This window comes from Salmo salar, chromosome ssa28, assembly GCF_905237065.1.
Source record: "Salmo salar chromosome ssa28, Ssal_v3.1, whole genome shotgun sequence".
Classification (NCBI taxonomy): Eukaryota; Metazoa; Chordata; class Actinopteri; order Salmoniformes; family Salmonidae; genus Salmo; species Salmo salar.
Genome location: NC_059469.1, coordinates 108,355 through 127,013, shown reverse-complemented (window position 1 = coordinate 127,013; position 18,659 = coordinate 108,355). Strand labels below are relative to the sequence as shown.

Sequence of the window (18,659 nt, the reverse complement as noted above, 5' to 3'; positions counted from 1 at the left end):
TGCATTATTTAAACCAAATTGAACATGTTTCATTATTTATTTGAGGCTAAATTGATTTTATTGGTGTATTATATTAAGTTAAAATAAGTGTTCATTCAGTGTTGTTGTAATTGTCATTATTACAAATACATAAAAACAATCAGCCGATTAATCGGTATCGGCTTTTTTGGTCCTCCAATAATCGGTACCGGCAGTGAAAAATCATTATCTGTCGACCTCTATTGTGGTGACAGTGTTTCCTAGCCTAAGTGCAGTGGGCAGCTGGGAGGAGGTGCTCTTATTCTCCATGGACTTTAGTGTCCCAGAGCTTTTTGGAGTTTGTGCTACGGGATGGAAATTTCTGTTTGTTAACCTGTTGAGGCTCGGGGGCAGTATTGAGAAATTTTGAAAAAAATATGTGCCCATTTTTAACTGCCTCCTACACCAACTCAGAAGCTAGGATATGCATATTATTAACACATTCGGATAGAAAACACTCTGAATTTTCTAAAACAGTTTGAATGGTGTCTGTAAGTATAACAAAACTCATATTGCAGGCAAAAACCTGTGAAAAATAGATTAAAAAAAAATTTGAATTTTGTGACTGTACTATTTAGTGTCATTGTTTTATAGATACCATAGTGAGAAAGGATTCATTTCGCAACTCCTACGGCTTCCACTAGATGTCAACGATCTTTATAAAGTTGTTTGAAGCGTCTATGATGAACAGAGACCGGATGGCAATGAAGAGAAGTTGACCTCCCTGGGATGTCGTCACTTCATTATTGGCTGCACCTGCGCAATCATGTGATGCGATACATTTTTCAAAGACGTTTTTCAAGACACAGGAGAGGTCGGGTTGAAACATTACTGATGTTTCACGTTAAAAATGGCTCTAAAGATTGATGCTAAACAACGTTTGACATGTTTGAACAATGTAAATAGATTATTTTTTTACTTTTCGCCGTGACTCCCCCCGCGCTACTTTTTTAGTAGCCTACCGAAGCGCTAACAACATGGAACAACTTGGAGTTATTTGGACATCAATTATGAACTTTGTCAAAAGAAACCACATTTGTAGTGGACCTGGGATTTCTAGAAGTGCCAATGGATGAAGATAATCAAAGGTAAGGGAATATTGACAATAGTAATTTTGATATTACATGGTTACAGATGGTGCTAACCTGTATAGCCTAGCCTATTGTTCTTAGCACAGCACCCGGTTTATTGCAAATTGTGATTTCCCAGTAAAGTTATTTTGAAATCTGGCATTGCAGTAGCATTTACGAAATGTTAAACTATGAATATTTGAATGACAATAATATAATTTACCAATGTTATCGAATAGTAATTTTGTGATTTGTAACGTTGTTCACCGGAAGCATTTGAGAGAAAAAAAATCTGATTTTCACCGCTTCGGTAAAATGCTGTTTTTGGATATAAATATCAACTTGATGGAACAAAAAATGCATGTATTGTGTAACATAATGTCTTAGGAGTGTCATCTGAGGAAGATTGTCAAAGGTTGGTGCATAATTCTAGCTGGTTATCCGCTTATGGTGACGCCTGTCTTTGAATTGACAAAACATTACACACAGCTATTTTCAATGTACTCTCCTAACATAACCTAACTTTATGCTTTCGCCGTAAAGCCTCTTTGAAATCGGACAATGTGGTTGGATTTAGGAGATGTTTATCTTTCAAATTGTGAGAAATAGTTGATTGTTTGAGAAATTGAAATTATTAGATTCTTGCAGTTTTTGAATTTCCCGCCGTGGTCTCTTGACAATGAATCCCGATATCGGGATAAGATCCCCAACAGGATAAAGCTAGCCTTTGCTTTCCTAACTGCCTGTGTATATTGGTTCCTAACTTCCCTGAAAAGTTGCATATCACAGGGGCTATTCGATGCTAATGCAGTACGCCACAGAATGTTTTTGTGCTGGTCAAGGGCAGTCAGGTCTGGAGTGAACCAAGGGCTATATCTGTTCCTGGTTCTACATTTTTTTTAATGGGGCATGCTTATTTAAGATGGTGAGGGAAGTACTTTTAAAGATTAACCAGGCATTCTCTACTAACGGAATGAGGTCAATATCCTTCCAGGATACCCGGGCAAGGTCGATTAGAAAGTCCTGCTCGCTGAAGTGTTTTAGGGAGTGTTTGACAGAGATGAGGGGTGGTCGTTTGACCACTGACCCATTACGGATGCAGGCAATGAGGCAGTGATCGCTGAGATCCTGGTTGAAGACGGCAGAGGTGTATTTGGAGGGCAGGTTGGTTAGGATGATATCTGAGGGGGCCCGTGTTTACGGATTTGGGGTTGTACCTGGTGGGTTCATTGATAATTTGTGTGAGATTGAGGGCATCAAGCTCAGATTGTAGGACGGCCGGGGTGTTAAGCATGTCCCAGTTTAGGTCACCTAACAGCACGAGCTCTGAAGATAGATGGGGGGCAATCAATTCACATATGGTGTCCACGGCACAGCTGGGGGCAGAAGGTGGTCTATAGCAAGCGTCAAAGGTGAGAGACTTGTTTCTGGAAAGGTGGATTAAAAGTAGAAGCTCATTGTTTGGGCACAGACCTGGATAGTACGGTCATGGCCAAACATTTTGAGAATGACACAAATATACATTTTCACAAAGTCTGCTGCCTCAGTTTATATGATGGCAATTTGCATATACTCCAGAATTTTATGAAGAGTGATCAGATGAATTGCAATTAATGGCAAAGTCCCTCTTTGCCATGCAAATCCTAAAAAACCTTTCCACTGCATTTCAACCCTGCTACAAAAGGACCAGCTGACATCATGTCAGTGATTCTCTCGTTAACACAGGTGTGAGTGTTGACGAGGACAAGGCTGGAGATCACTCTGTCATGCTGATTGAGTTCGAATAACAGACTGGAAGCTTCAAAAGGAGAGTGGTACTTGGAATCATTGTTCTTCCTTTGTCAACCATGATTGCCTGCAAGGAAACACGTGCCGTCATCACTGCTTTGCACAAAAAGGGCTTCACGAGCAAGGATATTGCTGCCGGTAAGATTGCACCTAAATCAACCATTTATCGGATCATCAAGAACTTCAAGGAGAGCGGTTCAATTGTTGTGAAGAAGGCTTCAGGGCACCCAAGAAAGTCCAGCAAGCGCCAGGACCATCTCCTAAAGTTGATTCAGCTGCGGGATCGGGGCACCACCAGTACAGAGCTTGCTCAGGAATGGCAGCAGGCAGGTGTGAGTGCATCTGCACGCACAGTGAAGCAAAGACTTTTGGAGGATGGCCTGGTGTCAAGAAGGGCAGAAAAGAAGCCACTTCTCTCCAGGAAAAACATCAGGGACAGACTGATATTCTGCAAAAGGTACAGGGATTGGACTGCTGAGGACTGGGGTAGTAATTTTCTCTGAATCCCCTTTCCGATTGTTTGGGGCATCCGGGAAAAAAACTTGTCCGAAGAAGACACAGTGAGCGCTACCATCAGTCCTGTGTCATGCCAACAGTAAAGCATCCTGAGACCATTCATGTGTGGGGTTGCTTCTCAGCCAAGGGAGTAGGCTCACTCACAATTTTGCCTAAGAACGCCGCCATGAATAAAGAATGGTACCAACACATCCTCCGAGAGCAACTTCTCCCAACCATCCAGGAACATTTTGGTGACGAACAATGCCTTTTCCAGCATGATGGAGCACCTTGCCGTAAGGCAAAAGTGATAACTAAGTGGCTTGGGGAACAAAACAACGATTGTTTTGGCCAGGAAACTCCCCAGACCTTAATCCCATTGAGAACTTGTGGTCAATCCTCAAGAGGCGGGTGGACAAACAAAAACCCACAAATTCTGACAAACTCCAAGCATTGATTATGCAAGAATTGTCTGCCATCAGTCAGGATGTGGCCCAGAAGTTAATTGACAGCATGCCAGGGTGGATTGCAGAGGTCTTGAAAAAAGAAGGGTCAACACTGCAAATATTGACTCTTTGCATCAACTTCATGTAATTGCCAGTAAAAGCCTTATGAAATGCTTGTAATTATACTTCAGTATTCCATTGTAACATCTGACAAAAATATCTAAAGACACTGAAGTAGCAAACTTTGTGCAAATTAATATTTGTGTCATTCTCAACTTTTGGCCACGACTGTAAGACAGAACTCTGCAGGCTATCTCTGCAGTAGATTGCAACTCCGCCCCCTTTGGCAGTTCTATCTTGTCGGAAAATGTTATAGTTATGGAAATTTCAGGGTTTTTGGTGGTCTTCCTAAGCCAGGATTCAGACACGGCTAGGGAATCCGGGTTGGCAGACTGTGCTAAAGCGGTGAATAAAACAAACTTAGGGAGGAGGCTTCTGTTAACATGCATGAAACCAAGGCTTTTACAGTTACAGAAGTCAACAAATGAGAGCGCCTGGGGAATGGGAGTGGAGCTCGGCACTGCATGGCCTGGATTAACCTCTACATCACCAGAGGAACAGAGGAGGAGTAGGTTAAGGGTACGGCTAAAGGCTATAAGAACTGGTTGTCTAGTACGTTTGGAACAGAGTAAAAGGAGCAGGTTTTTGGGCACGGTAGAATAGATTCAAGGCATAATGTACAGACAAAGGTATGGTAGGATGTGAATACAGTGGAGGTAAACCTACGGATTGAGTGACAATGAGATATTGTCTCTAGAAACATCATTTAAACCAGGTGAGGTCACCGCATGTGTGGGAGGTGGAACTAAAGGGTTAACTAAGGCATATTGAGCAGGGCTAGAGGCTCTACAGTTAAATAAGGCAATAATTACTAACCAAAACAGCAATGGACAAGGCATATTGACATTAGGGAAAAGCATGCGTAGACGAGTGATCATATAGGGGTCCAGTGAGACAGCTAGCGGGCCGGGGCTAGCAAGCTCGCAGAAGGGCCTTAGAGGGACGTCGCGACGGAAGAAGTCTGTTGTAGCCCCCTCGTGCTGTTACGTCGGCAGACCAGTCGTCATGGATCAGCAGGGCTCCGTGTGGTAAAAGGTCTTTGATTGGCCAGAGATTTCTCACACCTGAGTTGTGTTCATTAGGCACCAAACGGAAGAAAAAGGACTGACACCTGGAAGGATTACCTGGATTTTTTTTACCTTCAAATTTTGGGTTTCTGTTGCAAAACATTTTCAGTTGTGTGCCCGTATGAATGAACACAAACCTGGTTACCCATTGCACACTCCACTTTGGTGTTGTGCACTGACATGGCCCCATCACTTCTCCTCCCTCTAGTTATCATCCCACATCTTGATTTTTCCCTAGGTTACCGCGCTACGCCTGCCAGTTCATTGAGATGTGCCTGATGGTGACTGCAGACCATGGGCCCGCCGTGTCTGGTGCCCACAACACCATAGTCTGTGCCCGTGCCGGCAAGGACCTAATCTCCAGCCTGACATCCGGCCTGCTCACCATTGTGAGGACACACATACACACACTGTGTGACTTCCTGAAATCTAATTTGAAAATGCATCAAGTCCAGATACCATTAGTATCTATCCAATGGCTTCCATACCTCTCAGATTAAAGGTCTTGAAGGAAGGGAATGAGAAAAAAGGAAGATTTCAAAGACCAAAGCATAGCGTTGGTTTAAGACTCTCTCCAGCCAAGATCTTTGGCTGGAGAGAGTTTCCACCATTTGTTAAATTTATGCAAGAATCTGTATAAGTTCAGGAAAAGGGTGGAGAATTTGGATGTAGCCCACTACTGGGACACTGACAAAAAGGGTTGTCTTTACTTGTAAGAGTTTAGAGACGAATATACTTTGTTGATATTGTTTCCCAGGGGGACCGCTTTGGAGGAGCTTTGGATGCTGCGGCCAAGCAGTTCAGCAAGGCGTTCGACAGCGGCATGCTGCCGATGGAGTTTGTCAACAAGATGAAGAAGGATGGCAAGCTGATCATGGGTATTGGGCACAGGGTCAAATCGGTGAGCAGTAAATTACAAGGATTTAAATATAGCTACATTTCCAGTTAATTTGAACAATTCCATCTCAATTTGTTTGACTGAGCATATACTAACACAAATATAAACGCTACATACAACAATTTCAAAGATTTTATTGAGTTACCGTTCATATAAGGAAATCTGTCAATTGAAATAAATTCATTAGGCCCTAATCTATTGATGTCACATGATTGGGAATTCAGATAAGCGTCTGTTGGTCACAGATACTGTACCTTTAAAAAAAAAAAAAGGCCCTCACAATAAGCCTCAGGAGCTCGTCATGGTATCTCTGTGCATTCAAATTCCCATCGATAAAATGCAATTGTGTTCGTTGTCCATAGCTTATACCTGCCCATACCATAACCCCACCGCCACCATGGGGCACGCTGTTCACAACGTTGACATCAGAAAACCACTCGCCCACACGTCAGGGGTCTGTGGTTGTGAGGCCGTTGGACGTACTGCCAAATTCTCTAAAACGACGTTGGAGGTAGCTTATGGTAGAGAAATTAACTTTAACAGCTCTGGTGGACATTCCTGCAGTCAGCATGCCAATTGCACATTCCCTCAACTTGAGACATATGTGGCATTGCAGTGCATTCGAAAAGTTTTCAGACCCCTTGACTTTTAGCCTTATTCAAAAATGGATTCAATCGTTTTTCCCCCCCTCGATCTACACACAATACCCCATAATGACCAAGCGAAAACGGGTTTCTCAAAATGTTTGTGCATTTATATTTTTTTTCTTCTGAAATATCACATTTACAAAAGTATTCTGACCCATTGCTATGAGCTTTGAAATTGAGCTCAGGTGCATCTTGTTTCCATTGATCATCCTTGAGATGTTTCTAAGACTTGATTGGAGTCCACTTGTGGTCAATTCAATTGATTGGACATGATTTGGAAAGGCACACACCTGTCTATATAAGGTCCCACAGTTGACAGTGCATGTCAGAGCAAAAACCAAGCCATGAGATCGAAGGAATTGTCCGTAGTTGTCCGAGACAGGATTGTGTCGAGACAGATCTGGGGAAGGATACCAAAAAATGTCTGCCTCATTTAAGGGCCCCAAGAACACAGTGGCCTCCATCATTCTTAAATGGAAGAAGTTTGGAACTACCAAGACTCTTCCTAGAGATGTCCGCCCAGCCAAACTGAGCAATCGGGGGGAGAAGATCCTTGGTCAGGGAGGTGACCAAGAACCTGATGGTCACTCTGACAGAGCTCTAGAGTTCCTCTATGGAGATGGGAAAACCTTCCAGAAGGACAACCATCTCTGCAGAACTCCACTAATCAGGCCTTTTATGGTAGTGGCCAAACAGAAGCCACTCCACAGTAAAAGGAACGTGACAGCCCGCTTGGAGTTTGCCAAAAGGCACCTAAAGACTGAGCATGAGAAACAAGATTCTCTGGTCTGATGAAACCAAGATTAAACTCTTTGTCCTGAGTGTCAAGTGTCACGTCTGGAGGAAACCTGGCACCATCCCTACAGTGAAGCATGGTGGTGGCAGCATCATGCTGTGGGTATGTTTTTCAGTTGCAGGAACTGGGAGACTAGTCAGGGTCGAGGGAAAGATGAACGGAGTAAAGTACAGAGAGATCCTTGACGAAAACCTGCTCCAGAGCACTTGGGACCACGGACTGGGGCAAAGGTTCACCTTCCAACAGGACAACAACCCTAGGCACGCAGGAGTGTCTTCGGGACAAGTCTCAATGTCCTTGAGTGGCCCAGCCGGAGCCCGGACTTGAACCTGTTCGAACATCTCTGGAGAGACCTGAAAATAGCTGTGCAGAAACGCTCTCCATCCAGCCTGACAGCGCTTGAGAGGATCTGCAGAGAGGAATGAGAGAAACTCCCCAAATACAGGTGTGCCTAGCTTGTATTGTCATACCCAAGAAGACTCGAGGCTGTAATCACTGCTAAAGGTGCTTCAACAAAGTACTGAGTAAATGGTCTGAATACTTTTGTAAAAGTAATATATATTTATTTTTATGAATTCATGACTGACCTCCTTGATTCAATCTGTAATGTCTGACTGATTAAATTATGACAGGCTATTTTATCAAATCGATTACCTAACGTTTGATTACGTGATTGAATTAAACCATGCAACAATTAACTTGTTAATAACCTGGGGCACCACGGAAGAGTGTTTATAGAGCTGCTGTCTTCCGAATAAACTCTTAAAGATCTGAAGATCTTTTATATCAATTGCAGTCAATTATTAATTGTCACCTTCTATCGGTCTCATTCTGATTGTCGTAAGTACTTGGTTATCTTCACGAACCCGGGCAAACAAATTGTTTCAATTATTTATTTTCTAAATAATAATATTTTCTAAATAATCACACAGAATTACATATACACAGGATGGATCATACATCGATTACTAATCATGTCATAAGGAAAGGTCCCTAGCGGACTAAACCGATATGACGGCTGGTTACGCAAAGAAAGGGAGTTGGGTTTGAATGGAAGAGCGGGAAGACTGAGGAACAAAAGGATTGGGTCTCTATCGGACCTTGAGAAGCTATGCTACCGTTTATACAGAATCTTATACATTCTAATAAGCGCCCGTTCGGAAAAGGAAAATGCAAGATGTATATTTACACTGAGCTGCGCTTTGATAAATGGGTCGAAGATGGAAGACTGGTTTGTCCAGCAGAGATCACCTTTGTCCTTTGACGAATCTTTCTGGTCGTAGTGTTGTAGGGCGGATACGTTGTACCCTGTCGTTCTTAAGAGATTCTGTCATTTCCTAGGCCACGTACGTTTACAGCTGCAGCTGATAACTCGACTTCTAGGATGTATCACTTCTTTATTGAATAAGAGTTCAAAGTTCATACCATTTTGCTATAATCAGCTCGTGCTGTATTCTGGCTGGTCTTGTCGAAATTCATCCTTCCAGCGTGGGGATTGTCACCTCCACGTTGAAAATAGCCCTTTTTAAAGTACGGACACCAGTCCTCACATCGACGGGAACTAAGGTTGATTTCCGTCAACAGGCTTTTGTATTAGGGGAGAGAAGGGTGTGTTTCTTAGTTTTCAACCAATGTCTGTTCACTTGGGCGTTACCACTGAGTGAGCATAGTTTACTTATGAAAACAATTCTCTCATTTAGAAGCAAAATTACATTTAATATTTTCACAAATGGGTTAATATTTAAACATTTAAATTGCACAACAATTCCATGTGAATCTGATACATTGTATCATACTAGTTATGTCATCCTATCATCAGATACAATGTCCCAGACACCAACTGATCTGACATCATGTTCTTTAAGTACCAACGGACACTTTCAACTGGTTGGATTACAGAAATATTGTACCTTTCCCCAACCTTTTGATGTTACCATACTCTCTATGTTAACACAGGGCTTTCCAAGAGTCCTTTCTGTAGGGTGGAGAGAAAGGGGGGAAAGGTGATTATGGGGGTCATAAACCTCATACAACAGGGTAACGTCATGACAGATCTTATGTAGCAAAATTTGAAATAGTTTTTTTTACATTGGATAAAAGCAGAGACACAAGACTATAAAATGGTATATCATACACTACATTTGAGGAACAATGGGAAAGTAATTCTGCTTTGAAAGTCGATAAACTTGTAACCTCACTTTTGAGAAGATGGCCTTTGAATGTTTTGGTACCTACTGGAGAGCTCTTCATTGTCTTTGTAAAAATGTATAAAAACCAGTTTTTGCTTTGTCATTATGGGTTATTCTGTGTATTGATGAGGGGGGAAAAAATATTAATCAATTTAACACAATGTTAGGTTCTAATTCTGAGTAAAAAACTCAAGACACTATGAAAGCTTAAACAACTTTATTCTTCCCAGAGGATCAATGCAGCTGCATTAGATGAAGACATTTTCACACAAGCACTGATGTTTAACTGTTCCTCCTAGGCTGAGTCTGCTCCTACACATCTGAACAGCAAATCCGTTTCTGGGGTAGAGATCAGGTCAGATGATAGACAGATATCACGAGGGTTCTGTCTAGCAACAAAGTGCTCACTCCTCCCCAACTCACGGCTGTCATAGTGTCTTCTCCTCCCAGAGGATCCTTCCCATAGGATCCCTGATGGCCAACAATAACATATCCTGACATAATGTAAACGTTATACATTACCCTCTCTCCCTCAGTGACATGAATAAGTATATTTCATATTCTCAGAACTCAACAGTAACAAAAAGTGGAAAAAGTCAAGGGGTCTGAATACTTTACGAATGCACCGTATGTTGTGTGACAGAAGTGCACATTTTACATGTTGTGTTTATATTTTTGTTCTAAACCTGTTTTTTCAAGACCAGATGTATGGCTGCATTTACACATGCAGCCCAATTATTGGCAAAAGATCAGAATGTATCTGTTTGTCAAAAGATCAATTAGTGGCAAAATATCAGAATTGGGCTGCCTGTGTTAAGTCTAACTAGAATTTTTGCTAATTGACACCATGATTTGCAAGAAAGTACGCATTAAGATTTGATTCTCGTCCTTAGTTTTATTGCCTTAAAATTAAATCAAATCAATTCAGAAGTGTGTGTATACCCCTACAGCTCAGTGGCAGAATGGATACATTGACATATTTTCTGGAAAATGATCTAAATGTGTTGATTTAATTGTAGATCAACAACCCCGACATGAGAGTCCAGATCCTGAAGGACTTTGTGAAGGGGCATTTCCCTGCCACTCCGATGCTGGATTACGCTCTGGATGTGGAAAAGATCACCACCTCCAAGGTACTGCCCTCTACTAACCTCTCACTTCTCTGCCTAGTGGTGCAGGCTACTTTATTTAGGGAGTACTTACTGTATACGAGTGAGCAAAAGGATGGAAACTCCTTCCAGCTATCAAAAACGTAATGCTTTGTAAAATGTTTCTTACCTAATTTATTTTGTTACTTGATCATTTTTGGTCAAGGTTACAGGTACAATACATTCTTATCAAGCGTAATGCTGCCGTTAACATAGTTTGGACTATTTTGAATCCATTACTGTCAGAGGGCATATTAGGCAGGGATAGAAGTTAACCTGTTGGGGCTAGGGGGCAGTATTTGCACGGCCGGATAAAAAACGTACCCGATTTAATCTGGTTACTACTCCTGCCCAGTCACTAGAATATGCATATAATTATTGGCTTTGGATAGAAAACACCCTAAAGTTTCTAAAACTGTTTGAATGGTGTCTGTGAGTATAACAGAACTCATATGGCAGGCAAAAACCTGAGAAGATTCTGAACAGGAAGTGGCCTGTCTGACAAGTTCTTGTTCATCTTGGCTCTTTTTATTGAAGACTGAGGATCTTTGCTGTAACGTGACACTTCCTACGGCTCCCATAGGCTCTCAGAACCCGGGAAAAAGCTGAATGATATCGAGGCAGCCCCTGGCTGAAACACATTAGCGCGTTTGGATAGTGGCCTGTCAGAGGACCATCAGACTGGGGCTCGCGCACGAGGGCACGAGATGTTTTTATTTTCCCTCTCTTTGAACGAAAACCACCACTCCCGGTCGGAATATTATCGCTTTTTTTATGAGAAAAATGGCATAAAAATTGATTTTAAACAGCGGTTGACATGCTTCGAAGTACGGTAATGGAATATTTAGATTTTTTTTGTCACGAAATGCGTCGTGCTCGTCACCCTTTACCATTCGGATAGTGGCCTGTCTGACCATTTCTTGCCCTCCTTGATCATCTCTAACAAATACAGGGGATCTCTGGCATGACGTGACACTTCCTACGGCTCCCATGGGCTCTCAGAAGGCGGGAAAAAGCTGAACGATGTAATTCCATCCCCAGGCTGAAACACATTAGCGCGTTTGGCAAGTGCTCTGTCAGAGGGCCATTAGACTGAGGCTCGTGCATGAGGGGATAGCATGCTTTTACTTTCACTCTCTTTGTAATAAAAAAATAACGATTTCCCGGTCGGAATATTATCGGTTTTTTACGAGAAAAATGGCATAAAAATTGATTTTAAACAGCGGTTGACATGCTTCGAAGTACGGTAATGGAATATTTAGAATTTTTTTGTCACGAAATGCGCCATGCTCGTCACCCTTATTTACCCTTTCGAATAGTGTCTTGAACGCACGAACAAAACGCCGCTATTTGGATATAACAATGGATTATTTGGGACCAAACCAACATTTGTTATTGAAGTAGAAGTCTTGGGAGTGCATTCTGACGAAGAACAGCAAAGGTAATAACATTTTTCTTATAGTAAATCTGACTTTGGTCAGTGCTAAACTTGCTGGGTGTCTAAATAGCTAGCCCTGTGATGCCGGGCTATCTACTTAGAATATTGCAAAATGTGCTTTCACCGAAAAGCTATTTTAAAATCGGACATATCGAGTGCATAGAGGAGTTCTGTATCTATAATTCTTAAAATAATTGTTGTTTTTTGTGAACGTTTATCGTGAGTAATTTAGTAAATTCACCGGCAGTGTTCGGTGGGAATGCTAGTCACATGCTAGTCACATGCTAATGTAAAAAGCTGGTTTTTGATATAAATATGAACTTGATTGAACAAAACATGCATGTATTGTATAACATAATGTCCTAGGGGTGTCATCTGATGAAGATCATCAAAGGTTAGTGCTGCATTTAGCTGTAGTTTGGGTTTATGTGAAATTATATGCTAGCTTGAAAAATGGGTGTCTGATTATTTCTGGCTGGGTACTCTGCTGACATAATCTAATGTTTTGCTTTCGTTGTAAAGCCATTTTGAAATCGGACAGTGTGGTTAGATTAACGAGAGTCTTGTCTTTAAAATGGTGTAAAATAGTCATATGTTTGAAAAATTGAATTAATGAGGCGGAACACACCTCAATTGACAAGTTGAAACAGCCTATAGATAATTAGCAGGCAGGGTGTGTTAACTGTCCTGTTGTGTAAGAATCACATTTTGGAACAGTGAGTGCATTCTGACATCACGTGCATAAAACAACTCACGCCGGCCTCCCGAGTGGCGCAAGGCGCTGCAGTGCTAGCTATGCAACTAGAGATCCTGGTTCGAGTCCAGGCTCTGTCGCAGCGACCAGGAGACCCATGGGGCGGTACACAATTGTCCCAATGTCGTCCTGTTTAGGGTTTAGCCGGCCGCGATTCTTAGCACCCGCCCGCTAACCCCGGCAGCCAGCCACACCAATATGTCAGAGGAAACACTGTTTAACTGACAACCGATGTCAGCCTGCAGGCACCCAGCCCACCACAAGGAGTCGCTAGAGCGCAATGAGCCAAGTAAAGCCCCCCCAGCCAAACCCTCCCCTAACCCGGACGACGCTAGGCCAATTTTGCGCCTCCCTATGGGACTCGCGGTCACGGCAGGTTGTGACAGCCTGGGATCAAACCCGGATCTGTAGTAACGCCTTAAGCGATGCAGTGCCTTAGACCGCTGCGCCACTTGGGAGGCCTAGTACAATTTATATTTCATACAGGCATGGTCATGTGAAATTGATCCAATAGGACCCCATTGAGGAGTGTGGGATTAATGCGTGAATCCTGTGATGATCCTGTATCTACAAATCTTAGTTGTGTGTGCGCAATTTGGTGCTTTCTAGTGACGGATGAATGGCACGACAATGGGCCTCAGGATCTCCTCACGGTATCTCTGGTCATTCAAATTGCCATTGATAAAATGCAAATGTGTTGGTTGTCCGTAGCTTATGCCTGCCCATACCATAACTCCACCGCTACCATGGGGCACTCTGTTCACAACGTTGACATCAGCAAACCGCTTGCCCACTCAACGCCATACATGCTGTCTGCCCGCCAGTGGCCATCGAAGGTGAGCAGTTGCCCACTGAATTTGGTTCCAACGCCCAACTGCAGTCAGGTCAAAACCCTGATGATGAAAATGTGCATGCAGATAAGCTTCCCTGAGATGGTTTCTGACAGTTTGTGCAGAAATTCTTCAGTTGAGCAAACCCACATTTTCATCGTGGACATTTCTGCAGTCAGCATGCCAATTTCCCGCTCCCTCAACTTGAGACACCTGTGTCATTATTGTGTGACAAAACTTCACATTTTAGTGGCCTTTTTTATTGTCCCCAGCACAAGGTGCACCTGTGTAATGATCTTCTTGATTTTCCACGCCTGTAAGGTGGCTGGATTATTTTGGCAAAGGAGAAATGCTCACAAACAGGGTTGTAAACAAATTTGTGCACATAATTTGAGAGAAATAAGCATTTTGTGCCTATGGAACATTTCTGGTAACTTTTATTTCAGCTCATGAAACATGGGACCAACACTTTACATGTTGCATTTATATTTTTGTTCAGTTTAGAATCCATAGAGCCTAAGCTTTAGTGATAATCTACTGTGTGATCGCCTCTCCTCTGCCTCTCCATCGCTTTCTCTGTTGTCTGTTTCTCTCTGCCTGCTCTGCTGTTGCTGTGTCGTGGTCTTCTATTTTGCTGTCTCTTTTGTTTACCCTACACTCTCACCCTGTCCTGTTTGTAAAAAGTGTAAAAGTAAACAATTGTTTTAATTGTAATTACACTGGCTTTTTCACCTCACCTGCAAATTATTTGTGAACCATGTTTTACTTTTTCACTCTCTGTATTTCACCTTTTGTAATGCGCAAATAAATCAAACTAATTAGACTCTATAGAGCAGCGTGAAGTGATAGGGGAGGTTGCTCAACCAACCTCTGTTCTCTCTCCATCTCTTCTGTCACTTTTGCTGCCACAGGTTGTTTGTTACTGTCTCTTGTCTATCCTCTTGTGTTATTGCTTGTTCTGTCTAATATTAGTGAAGAATGTGCCGGGTCTAGCGATGGTCCTGTACTGCTGCTGCTCATTTCATGGCAAAGTTCGCAAATAATAGATACAAATTATATACTTAATCATTATATATTTCTGCCAGGTTAGGGAATACCCCCCTGAAATGGACAAAAATGAATTGGGACATATTGCCATTGTACGAAACATATACACAATCACACAAATACCACTCAATTGGACGGCAGTTCATGCAAACCATATTGCATATGGCAAATGCCAAGTGTCATACAGCAAAGATCCCAAAGATGGCGAGTGCGCTCCACTGTACATTTTCATATTGCAAATGGACATAAAGTTAAGACCCAAGTGTCAAAATTTGAAAAAAATGTCAAATTTATCACTCCAAAAAAGTGCTTTCTGGACCGTTTTTCCTTTCCTTTTCTTTTTTTGTCAATTATACATGTAAGAACTGTGTGAACATACCTTTTGTCAGATTTTTTTACTTGTCCATAAGGCACATGTTTTGTCCATTTGCAATATGATATCATAGGAAGTCAAAAGTCATGGAACCATTGCCAAATGCCATAAGAAGTGTCCAAATGCAATATGAAAGTATTGAAAGTGCCAAATCAGGATGTTATGTCCATTTGCCATATATGATCATAGGAAGTCTGTTTCAAAAGTCAGTGAACCATGTCCAAATGGCATTTTATACTGCCCAAATGATATTTCACTGTTAAGCCCTGAATCAACCTAGGTCTATTTGTCATGCATGGTGAGAGAGAAGTGGGACTCAGTTGTTTTTAAACTTTTTTTTTTTTTTTTACGTCCAAAATGACCTATTGGATGGGTGGGGGGTGCTCCCTACCCAGCCGTGGACCCCTTGCACCAAGACTAAAGGCAATCAAAACCATTTAAAAAATGTGCTCCTGGTAACCCGTTCCAATTACCAGGAGCACGGCTGTCCATTTGCAATGCGTTGCAGTTACCATGAAGAATTTGACATGCTCAAAAATACTGCAGACATGCACAATTGACTGGCTCGATGAACTCGGGATGGCCGGGCAGTGATGGTGGTTCCTCTCCATCGCTCGTTGTGTTGATTTCAACATGTCCATTTAGTGATGGTTTTTCACTGTTGAAATTTATTGCAAATGGACAAAAGTCAGCCATCAAGTCAGCGTCAAAAAGATATCATTCTGACACCAAACTGATACAAACTGACGCCAAACCCACTTTGTCCAACTCAACTCGGTTAGAAGCCAACTATCACATATTTCAGAGCAGGCCCAAAATTCACAGTGCCTTCTGTTTAAACCATAATAAAAACATAAAACACGTAGTTACGTTCTAGCTGCGGGTCCAGTTATGACATTATGTGTAGGCCTAGCTGAGGCGACCCTGAGTTTTGGCTTGATAGGTCATTCGGAGTCCGAGCAGCGACCTTAATTGGTGCTGAAAATCCACTTTTCCCAGGCATGTGGTCCTTGAATGAGCTATCGGACAGAAACGTTGGGGTCCATCTCTGGGCTGCGGCGGTTTCAATGCACCTAGTCTTGTGACTCTGGGACTTGTCTAAATCTCGGCATTTTCGCGATAGTCAAAATTAATTGAAGTTATTGCAAATGTACAAGGCTGTTTCTCGGTCTGAGAACCTTCTAGAGCCACATAACTCACCGTGCACTATCGTCTTGAGCTCCTAGAACAGGTTTCTAAAGTTTCAGAACTCTAGGCCTGACGGTTCTTTGATAGTTCAAACAAAAGTAACTATTGCAGGCTCTGTGTGTCTGTAAGCCCAACACAGTGTCACTCCGTCCTTGCTGTGTGTGTGGAAATCTGATGGGAGAAATTACTGATTTACAGTTCATGAGGGTTACCTAATCACACACGAAGTTTTGGAAAGATGTTACTTTTTAACCCTTCGAAACAGCCCCTATGCCCCCAGTTAAGGCACTTCCGTTTGGCACAGGAAGCTAAAAGTAAACACACATCCTCATTGGGGTAGGCTTTTACAGAATCCTGAGTTTAAAGTTTTTATGTTAACCTCTCTAGGGGGTGTGGGACGCTACCGTCCCACCTGGCCAACATCCAGTGAAATTGCAGAGCGCCAAATTCAAAAACAGAAATACTCATTATAAAAATTCATAAAACATACAAGTGTTATACATCGGTTTAAAGATTAACTTGTTGTTAATCCAACCACGGTGTCAGCTTTCAAAAAGGCTTTACGGCGAAAGCATACCATGCGATTATCTGAGAACAGCGCCCAGCAGACAAATCATTACAAACGGTTACCAGCCAAGTAGAGGAGTTACAAAAGTCAGAAATGGCAATAAAATAAATCACTTACCTTTGGTCTTTGTATGGTTGCACTCACAAGACTCCCATTTACTCAATAAATGTTGGTTTTGGTCAATAAAGTCCCTCTTTATATCCAAAAACCTCCATTTTGTTTGCACGTTTTGTTCAGTAATCCACAGGCTCAAAGACGGTAACAACAGACAGACGAAAAATCCGAAAAGTATCAGTAAAGTTCGTAGAAACATGTCAAACGATGTTTATAATCAATCCTCAGGTTGTTTTTAGTCATAATAATCAATAACATTTCAACCGGACAAAAGCTTCGTCAATATAATAGGAAAACAAGAAAGGCGTGCTCTCGGTCGCTCGCATGAAAAACCTCGGACACTGCAGTGTCCACTCATTTTGACTGGTCTTACTCCCTCATTTTTCAGAATACAAGCCAGAAACAATTTCTAAAGACTGTTGACGTCTAGTGGAAGCCATAGGAAGTGCAATTTGAGTCCTAAGTCAATGGATACTGTAATGGCATTCAATAGAAAACTACAAACATAAAAAAATCCCACTTCCTGGATGGATATTTCTCAGGTTTTCACCTGCCATATCAGTTCTGTTATAGTTCTGTTGTGCCCCCTAACCTAATGAAGTTAAGAACTGACTGATTTACACAGCGTTTAATGCAATGATTTTCACAAACTGCAGGTTGGGTATATCAAAACAACTTTAGGGTGAATTTAACCACTTCCAGTTGCTCCAGGAAGCTTTGAATCAACACAGGTAGACCTCATAGTGGCCTGATGGATTGGCATCAAAGACGGGTTCATAAGGCATTCATAACCCACATAGGCACAAACACATTTCTTTCACCATCACCAATTGTACATTGGACGATTTCTTGTAAATTGCGATAGTTACGATATTACGAAATTAGCGCTCTATCGTTTTTGACCTTTAATCCCAGAATAATTTCCTTAACTCAAAAAGCGCTGAGGCCTCGACGCCATCTTGTTTCTGGGATTAAAGCCCATTAGTCCAAACCCGTGCCCACCGAGTTTCGTCTTCGAAGTCTTTTCCATTTAGGAGAAATGGCCATGTCAAATTAGTAATGTTTTGTACATTTGCAATAAGAAGCCATTCGCCATCTGGTGGAATTTAGCGGGAAAATGACCAGAATTTGATTAAACGGAAACCAAATGTCCGAGAGACTTTATTTGATGACTTCCCGGAAGATCTGGCCCTGGGGCACGTCGGCAAATTTTAAAAACATTTGCGGACGTCTAGTAAAGGACCGTACATTTGCAATATGGAGTTTCTCGTCAATCGTCAGTCCCCCCTTATCTCCGCTCACTGGTCACCGTAGCAGCACCCACCTGTAGTACTATATCTCTCTGGTCACCCCCAAAGCCAATTCCTCCTTTGGCCGTCTCTCTTTCCAGTTCTCTGCTGCCAATGACTGGAACGAACTACAAAAACTCTGAAACTGGAAACACTTATCTCCCTCACTAGCTTTAAGCACCAGCTGTCAGATCAGCTCACAGATCACTGCACCTGTACATAGCCCATCTATAATTTATCCCAAACAACTACCTCTTCCCCTACTGTATTTTTTTATGTTTTTTTTATTTTATTTGCTCCTTTGCACCCCATTAACCTCTATGGGCTAGGTGGGACGCTAGCGTGCCACCCGTGGTGCACTCCATCAACAGCAGGT

The 18,659-nt window shown here is 42.2% G+C and overlaps 1 protein-coding gene across 5 annotated transcripts in view; it reads left to right on the top strand.

The window, feature by feature from the left end:
- The window catches only part of LOC106589258 (ATP-citrate synthase), a 127,227-nt gene that overhangs the window by 90,121 nt on the left and 18,447 nt on the right, over window positions 1-18,659 (top strand). For 4 of the 5 annotated variants that reach the window (XM_014178975.2, XM_014178973.2, XM_014178974.2 and 1 more), the window contains 3 exons: window positions 5,243-5,393; window positions 5,762-5,905; window positions 10,554-10,667. In XM_014178975.2, coding sequence (XP_014034450.1) covers window positions 5,243-5,393; window positions 5,762-5,905; window positions 10,554-10,667 — 409 coding nt within the window. The remainder of the gene's footprint in view (window positions 1-5,242; window positions 5,394-5,761; window positions 5,906-10,553; window positions 10,668-18,659) is intronic. The other variant, XR_006762624.1, reaches the window with a different exon arrangement.